Here is a 9,542-nt window from a genome sequence, read left to right on the forward strand (position 1 = left end):
TATCTTGTAATAAAACCTTGCTGTTGGTGAGCCTGCCAAAGAATTATGGGCAAACACAGCCGATGTTTAGTTTTCACAATGTCACAAGGGCTATGGGCGTTTTTCTGTCTTGTGCCATTTTAACTGAGGTATGTGTGCAGGAAACAGCATCAAGCTCTCCTTCAGGAACATCACCATCCGATCTTTGCTAGATGCAGACTGACTAATCATGTGAGGAGGACCGGGTTAGATTCCACAAATAGCACCCGGAAAATTGACTGCTCAAGATGTAATTAACCTGCCCACATTGGGTGAGGTATGATGGATCGGAATGTGACAGAGCAGTTGTCAGTAGCACTTCATTGTTGAAAATAGCACATCAAGTGCGTGGTTCTCATAGCCCGAGGGCAATGTTACTATTTAGAGATAAATACTCTCGAATTCTTTCTCTAGAAAGGAATTGCAGTCTTGTCTTGCTTGCACTGGCAGGAATGAATTCATAATCTGGCAGGACTGGTGCAGCAACTTCCACTGGAAGATGAAACCAGTCTGTCATACTTCATCAATGCATAAACACAATCTACTGAAAGAATCATAGAATCCCTGCAGTGTGGAAAGAGGCCATTGAGCCCATCAAGTCTTCACCGACCCTCCAAAGAGCATCCCGCCCAGACCCAGATCCCCATATTTACCATAGCTAATCCATCTAGTCACCACACTATGGGTAATTTAGCATGGTCAATCCACCTAACCTACACATCTTTGGACTGTGGGAGGAAACCCACGCAGAGACAGGGAGAACGTGCATACTCCATGCAGACTGTCACCCGAGGGTGGAATCGAACCTGGGTCCCTGGCACTGTGAGGCAGCAGTGCTAACCGTTGAGCCACCGCGCCAACCTAAAATAGTAAAGAGGAAAGGAAAGAGTAAAAGATTATTAGTTTGAATCATTTGGTAATGTGAATCCATGTTCGATTACTGTTTGATAGCTGGAGGTTGAATCCATCTAAATCCTGATAAAGGGTAAAAAAAAACTTGAAGAATTACATGGTGTAGTGAAGAAGACCTAAATATTTACCATCAGTGGTAGCAGGAAGAGATAAATGGGGCTGGTGTGTAAAGAGCTTGATCATATGGCACAAATGGGGTTGCACGCTGTAGAGTTAAGAACCAGGAAGTGAAGAGCGCAAAGGTTTCTGGAGAGTGACGAAGATATTATTCCTTGATGAATAAAAAGTGGCCAGGACTCTGGGGATAACGTTCTTGTTCAGTTTAGGAACAGGGAACAGGATCTTTCATGTTCACCTGAGAGGGCAGGTAGAGACTCATCTTAACATATCAAAAGGCTGATTAACATCATGTGATACATGAACAGGGTCACTTCACCATGTTAAAAGCAAAGTCATAACAGCAGAAGAAAGTAATCATTTTCCCTTTGCTTTGTATTAGTTGGTGCGTCAGTGTAATGAAGGAGCAAGGAGAATGGAGCGCACAGAGATGATGTACACTATCAACAGTCAACTAGAGTTTAAAATAAAGGTTAGTCTTTTGTTGTCTTTGAGTGCAGTTGAAGAGAGAGCACAGCAAAAGCTCCTCTCATTTTGCACATTCTAGACTGCTGAATTAAATAGTCTCTCCATTATATTTCATCTTTGTCTTTCCTTCACTCCCTGGCTCTCTGATTCACAAGAATCTGATTCCTTGTTTGGATGGCTCAACCAACTGGAATTAATTACCATTGAGTATGTGGTAGATGATTCCATTATTCAACAATTCTAAACAATAACGGTGTTAACATCAGATCAAACATAAAGGTTCGGAGATAGCAAGAACTGCCGATGCTGGAGTCAGAGACAACACAGTGTGGAGCTGGAGGAACACAGCAGGCCAGGCAGCATCAGAGGAGCAAGGAAGTTGATCTTTCAATCTGGGACCCGAAACGTCAACTTTCCTGCTCCAAACGTAAGGGTTGTAGAGAGAGAATAACTGAATTGTTTCTGTAAATGGGTGTGGGGCTATGGATCTCACTTGCATCAGGGTTCAGCACTGAAGGAGAGGTTATAAGTAATATTTAAGAATTTATTAGATACATGCTTAAAGGAGAGGCAGGTGACAGGCTATAGAAACAGCACAAGTACGTGGATTCAGCCTGCTGCTTGTGGAAAATAAATGCCAATATAGATTATTTATGCCTTTAGCTATCTATATACCATCCTTTCGAATTCTCTCCCTAAATCTCCCACTTCTTCCTCAAGACCCTCCTCAGAACTGGCCCCCTTTGATCAAGCAATTTCTGAAGAGCACCTTCTCAATGCTCAGTTGGAATTAATTTTCATTTTGGCGCTGTAAAGCACTTTCGAATATTTCTTGTTGATAGGTCATCAATATAAATGCTGGTTGTGGTATTGTTAGAAGTGAAGATGGCTTTAGTCATTCATACAGAAGAGCTGCCAATTTGCTCTTACCAATTTCACACCTCCTTCTTAAGGGCAGTCACCGGCATTACATAGATGCATGCAACAGGTAACTGGTGACACACATTTTCAAAACCACACAAGGTAAATGACCAGCTAATCTCCCTGTTTCTGGTGGCGTTTGAGAAATGAGAATTAGCCCACAGAATTCCTCATTCCTGTCTCAGTAGTGGCCATGGAACTGTTTGTACCCACTTGAACAGGCAGGTTGGCTGTTTATATCAGATCAAACCTTAAAGATGACATAGGTTCAACAATGTGACACTGCACTGAAGTGTTAGATTTGGCAGTACAGCCCTGGTGAGGGGTTTAAACCTTCAGTCTGTGAAGAATAGAAGTAGATCATTCAGTCCATCCAAGCTTGCTGTACCCCTCCAGCCCATTCAGTTAGATTGTGCCTCATGTGTATCAACTCCATCTCCCTGCCTTGGTTTGATAACCTTTATGCAGTTATCTGATAACTATCCAATGAGCCCTGATTGATCTGCTGCCAGCAGGACAATGTTCCAGAGATACTTCACTGCAAAGCAGTCTGCCTCTGATTTTAAGATTCTGCCCCCTCCATCAGAATTCACCCACAGGAGGAAATAGTCTCTCTTTATCCTCCTATTAACTCCTTTAATCATCTTAAACTAACTTAATTAGATACCCCCTTAATCTTCTATACTCATGGGATTACAAGTCTAGTCTATTCAATTTGTCCCCATAATTTTAGCCCTTGGAGACAAGGTCGTTACCAAGTGGGAGGCAAGCTAATGTTGAAAGAATAATCCCTTAAATGATCAGCCAGTCTCATTGCTCAGATGAATCAGCACCAATGACATTTGTCTCTGATGCAGGCATCATTTGATCCAAACATATTGGGTCAAGCCTAATTTCCATGTATTTGTTTCATGCTGCATTGAACATTGGTAAAACAGCTCTAATGATTCCACTCCACCACAAGTTGACTTCACCCCTTGGTGTAGATGCGTGGCATTTGCTTTTCCCAAACTCACCTATTTTCAAACTCATCTATTTCCTCAAAAATGTTTTGTATATGTTAAAAAAATACTTGTTTGCACGTTGACCTCCAAAAGCTACCCTGATCCTGACATTCAAACACACAGGAGTTGTCCAGTGTGCATTCCCAGGCCCAGATGGGGTTTGCTGTTGCGCCCTCAAGGATATTGCCCTGACTGAACTCTGGAGTCAGATTGTGAGGCCATTGCAGAGTGCTGGCAAAACAAATAAAATCAACTGGATAACAATGCAAACAGCTAAGAGGGGCAGGTCAGTTATAGGAAAGGCTAGATTCATGAATGGCCACACAAGTCAATGCACACATACATAGATTCCCAACCCCACACCACCACTGTGTGATAAGGAAATTCTTCCTCAGTGATCCTACATATTCAGTTTGAAGGCTGACAGACAATTTGTATCCGATATCATACTAAGGGCAAAGTCCCTAGGGCAAAAGGCCCAGCAATTATTAACCATTGGGTAATCTGTACAGCTTCTGGCTCAGGACATCATGCAACTTGGGGGCCACACAATTTTCTCTCTGTCTGAAGTAGGCACCCATCATTATAAGGCTTGCAAAAAGACCTCTGATTTATAAAACATCTTTAGATCATTTTTATATTTAGATTAAGTGCCTGTGCCTGAAAGGTTATGATCACACTCCTTTAGAAACATTATGTTAATGGCCCATTATAGAAAGAAGACAGAAATGCTGTCATTTAAATGACAACTTGAAATACTTCAATGTGCTTTAAACTCAATAAGTGCTTCTGATGTATAGTCACTGCTGTAATATATGGGAATACAAGAGCCAATTTATACATAGTCAGACCCCACTGACGCCAATGAAAAACTTAATTACATACCCTTTTCTGACAGATGTTACATGAACAATAAGGAAATTAGCTAAGATATCAGGAAGGGGCTTCCTATTGTCCTTTAAATTGTCCCATAGGACCTTTTGCACTCACCTGAAAGGGCCTCAGTACAATGTCTCATCTGAAAGATAGCATCCCTGACAGTCTGGCACTTTCTCAGAGCCGCATTGGATTGTCAGGCTGGCCTTTGTGCTAATCCTCTGAAATGGGACTTGAGTATGCAAATTTCTGACTTGGATCAAAGAATTGACGCATTTTAGTGGCAAATGAGTTGCTTCATTCAATCACTGATTTGCCTCATTGTCTGTCTCATTCTTCTCAGTTTTGGTGCTGTCCTGACCTTCACATCTTGGCATTCCTATTGGGTTTCTGAATTTGCCCACAGTAGCAACGTAATAACATACAAATTAGGAGTAGGCATTCAGTCCATTTTGAGCCACTAGGTAAGCTCATGGCTGATCTGCCTGTAATCATAAATCTACATTTCTGCCTACCTCGATAACCTTTTGCCTCAACAACACAAACAGAAGTTGCTGGAAAAGCTCAGCAGGTCTGGCAGCATCTGTGAAGAAAAAATCAGAGTTAATGTTTCGGGTCCGGTGACCCTTCCTCAGAACACAGAACCTTTTGCCTCCTTGCTTACCAAGAATGTATCCACCTCTGCCATAAAAATTTGCAAGGATTCTGCTCCACCATCTTTTCAGGAGGTGGCTTCCAAAGATCCACAACCCTTTGTGGGAGAGAGAAGAAAAATCACCTTATCTCTTTTTTAAATGAATGACCCTTTCTTTTTCAACAGTGACCCCTAGATTCTTCCATAAGAGGAACCATCCTCATCTAACTTGTCAAGATCCCTCAGGATCTTGTATGTTTTAATAAAGATGTCTCTGACTCCTCTGAATTTCACAGCACACATGCCTTGCTTGTCCAAAATTTCCTGGTAAAACAACCTGCTCACTCGAGGCATTACTCTGGTAAAATGCATGTTACAATTGTGTGGACTTTCTTTTTAACCAAATACACAGAGCAGATGCCAGTGCTGGTGATCCTAGTTTATTAAGGGGAAAAAAATCTATTTGTGATTGAGTTTGCAAGTGTGTTGAGATTAATGACTTTGTAGCATGTGATTTCCAACATTCATTGAAGCACTCATTGGAAAGACTTTCAAAATATTATTCTTGGCATTTAGTCCCACGCCTTTGCAATAGATGGGAAAAGATGAATGTTTAGATAAAATTAGATCACGAGGCACTTTGACAAAAAGAATGATTTAAAAGGGTGAAAAGAGAAATGGATGGAAAGAAATAGACCAACAGCAATTGTAATTGAACAGGTTAAGTCCTAGAACTTGCTCTGGCGTAGGAAGGAAAGACTCCTGGCACCATCTGACCATTTAGTCCATATCCAGGGAACCTCCCACAGTGGGAAGTGAGTGGGTTGGATTTTCAGACAGGCAAACCAGAATCAGATTAATCGCATTTTTTTTTATGTCCTGTTCGACTGAATATCTGTGGCTGTTCTGTGTCTGAGTGCACATATTTCATTGTCTGATGTTTCTGTGTCTTTGCCTCCTCAACAGAAATTATTTTATTCTTTCTTAATGTTTTTGATAAACTTTGTTCTGCAAAAAATAGAAGAACTTTAAAATTATCGATTAGTCACTCATCTGTGGGATGCATGCTGCTAGACCTTTGAGGCAGAAGAAGAAATTAAGTAGGCTGTTATAAGAGTATATTTGATCCTTGGTTTATTAACAGGGGAATAAAGTACAAAAGCAAGAAAGTTCTGCTAAACCATCATTAATAACTGCCGAGGCCACAGCTTGAGTTCAGTTTTAGGAAGACTATTAATGCTTTAGAGAAGTGATTTACAGAGATGGGATGATGATGCAGAGCTTTAGTAATGTGGAGACATAAAGCAAAGCTGGGGTCATTGAGACAGTTAGAAGAGGGATTTGAAGAGGTGTTCAAAATCACAAAAGCAGGAAAGAGAAACTGTTTCCAGTGATAAAAGAAGTCGGTAACCAAAGGGCTTGAGGTTTAAGACATTCACAAAAAAGTGAGGATTTTTAAAAAAAAACGGTGAAGAGTTATGATGGTCTGAAGTTTGTAGCAAATAGTAAGTTTAATAATAACTGGAATTGATTTAATATTTGCAGATGAAGGATATGCAGGTGTATTTACAGCTTTATTTACATTGACATGTAGGATATGGGTGTCTCTGGTAAGGCCTGTGCCCTTCCCTAATTGCCCTTGAACTGAGTTCTTAAATGACATTAGTGAACCAGATGATGTGTTTAAAAAAGAATCAGTGATACTTTCAAGGTCACTGTTACAAAGACTAGCATCCAGCAGCTGCTGTTAGGGTTTGAATGCCTGTCCTCAAGAGTATTATCAAGGGTCTTGTATTACTAGTCTAGTGACATGATCACTACACCTCCATTTCCCCCCACCAACATAATGGACTGAATGGCTCCCTTTTGTGTTGCAGCTATTTGCTTGCACTGGTCATTTTAAAAAAGATATCTTAATTTTGATTCAGGGATCAATATTGACCAGGACGCTGGAGAGAACAGATCCCACTTTGATTCAGCATAGTTCCGTGGGATCTTTTATGTTCACCTGAGAAGGCAAACAGGGCCACGATTTTAGTGTCTCATTGGAAAGACAGAATCCCTTGAGAGTGCAGCACTCTCTCAGTACTCCCTCTGCAACCAGAGTTCATTGAACTCAACAAGAATTTCATAATCACTTCTTGCTTGGCGTATAGTTTGTCGTCATTCAGCTGGTGCTCCATCTAGTGGCTCTTTGGGGAACCTGAGAAAATTCATCCTGTTGCGATCTACCTTTGAAACATTTTTTGACGTTTAAGCATGTGTTACAATTGCAAGTTGATATTGTTAATTAAGCTCAATGACTCTTGAGTGTGAGGCAGTCCTAGCCCTGAAAGAAGTAATATTTTCTGCCTTTGCAGTGAAGAGAGACCACTGCCTTCTATGTGTGTCAGGAATGCTGATAGCCATTAGTTTTATTCCTTACAGATGACAAATTGTGGTCAATGCCATTACATTTTCACCAGTACTAATAAGCATAGTGTCTCACACAAATTGACCATGAGATGTGGGATTTCTCAGCCAAGGCTACCATTCCCTGATCTGGAAAGAGGGGCTATGAAATCTCAGGATTTAGCAACACAGAAACAGAAAAATAGGAGCAGGGAGTTGGCCATTCGGCCCTTCAAGCCTGCTCTGCCATTCATTCTGATCATCTAGCTCAATAACCTGTTCCTGTTTATCCCTCATCTCCTTTGGCCCATTTCATCTCAAGTGCTATATCCAATTCCCTCTTGAAATCGTACAATGTTTTAGCCTCAACTGCTTCCTAGCAAATTCCACAGGTTCATCACTTCCTGGGTGAAGAAATTTCTTCTCACTTCAGTCCTAAATCGTTTACCACTTATCCTTAGATTGTGTGCACTGGTTCTGACTCCAGTGCCATTGGGAACATTCTTCCTGCATTTATCCTGTCCAATCCTATTAAAATTTTATCGATTCTCATTCTTCTGAATTCCAGCAAGTATAATTGTAACCAGTGCAACTTCTCAACTTCATTCATGGGATGTGGTTGGGAAAACGTTTATTGCCCATTCCTAGTTGCCCTGGAGAAGGTGGTGGGGAGGCCCTGTCCTGAAATGCTGCAGTCCACTTGCAGTAGGTAGACCCACATTGCCCTTGGGGAATGGGTTCCAGGATTTTGACCCAGTGAAGGAATAGTGACCTATTTCTAAGTTAGGTTGGTGAGTGACTTGGAGAGGAAGTTGTGTTTCATGTATCTGCTGCCCTTGCCTTTCAATGAAAGTGGTGGTGAGTTTGAAAGGTGCTGTCTAAGGGGTCTTGGTAAATTTCTCCAGTGCATCTTGCAGATAGTACACATTACTGCTTCTGAGCTTTGGTGGTGGAGGGAGTGGATGTTTGTGGATGTGGTGCCAATCAAGCATGTTGCTTTGTCCTGAATTGTGTCAAGCTTCTTGAGTGTTGTTGGACCTGCGCTCATCCAGGTAAGTAGGCAGTATTCATCACATTCTGGACTTGTGCCTTGTAGCCTTTGGGAAGTCAGGAGGTGAGCTACTCACTGACATGCACTGCTGACATTTGCTTAGGGAATTGGCTTGGGGCCAAATTAACCATTGCTAAGTTGTAGGTCATGGAATAAAATTGGCTGAGTGACTGCAACAGAGCAATGGTTAATGGGTATTTTTCAGCCTAGAGAAAGGTTTGCAGAGGAGTTTCCCAAGGTTCAGTATTAGTACTCCTGCTTTTCCTGACATATATCAAAAAATCCAGATCTTTGTGTGCAAAGGATAGTTTCTAATTTTATAGATAACACAAATCTTGGAAGAATTGTAAAGAGGATAGAGTGTACCTTCAAAAGAATATTAACAAGTTGCTGGGATGGGTAAATCAGTGGCAGATAAACTTTGATGTGGAAAAGTGTGACGTGATGCACTTTGGTGCAAAGAACATAGGCATACAGTATAAAATAAAGTATTTGGAAGAATTAAAGAATTAAGGTCTAGTTCTTCCTGCCATTGATCCTGTTCTGAGGAAGGGTCACTGCACCTAAAACGTTAACTCTGATTTCTCTCCACAGATACTGCGGCCAGACCTGCCGAGTGTTTCCAGCAATTTCTGTTTTGTTTGTGTATAAAATAAAGTATACTGTTCTAAAGGGTGTACAGGAAGCGAAAGTCATTGAAGGTGGCAAGACAGACAGAGAGAGCTGCAATTGAAGCCTACAGTATTCTAGGCTTCACTATTAAGAACATGGAGTACTGGAGCAGGGAAGTTATGTTGATCCAATATCGGATACTGGTTAGACCTCAGCTGGAGTATTGTATATAGTTCTGAGCATCACACCAGAGGTAGGATATGAATACATTGGAAACAGTGCAAAAGAAATTTATGAAAATGCTTCCAGGAAGGAGAAGGTTCAGTTACAAGGACAGATTGAAGAATTTGGGTCTGATTTCTTTGGACAAGAGAAGGCTGAGTGCAGGTTTGATCAAAGTTTTCAGAATCATGAAGGGTCTGAACAGGATGGACTGAGAGAAACAGTTTCCTCTCATAAATGGATTGAGAACTAGAGGGTGCAGGGCTGGATGAACACAGCAGGCCAAGCAGCATCATAGGAGCAGAGAGGCTGATGA

General features: G+C 41.3%; 1 protein-coding gene across 1 annotated transcript in view; it reads left to right on the forward strand.

Annotated features, from left to right (window-relative positions):
- LOC109914594 (rho guanine nucleotide exchange factor 26) overlaps positions 1 to 9,542 on the forward strand; it is a 178,289-nt gene that overhangs the window by 109,538 nt on the left and 59,209 nt on the right. Inside the window, exon 10 of the mRNA XM_048604693.1 lies at positions 1,430 to 1,519. Coding sequence (XP_048460650.1) covers positions 1,430 to 1,519 — 90 coding nt within the window. The remainder of the gene's footprint in view (positions 1 to 1,429; positions 1,520 to 9,542) is intronic.

This window comes from Rhincodon typus, chromosome 13, assembly GCF_021869965.1.
Source record: "Rhincodon typus isolate 14 chromosome 13, sRhiTyp1.1, whole genome shotgun sequence".
Lineage (NCBI taxonomy): Eukaryota > Metazoa > Chordata > Chondrichthyes > Orectolobiformes > Rhincodontidae > Rhincodon > Rhincodon typus.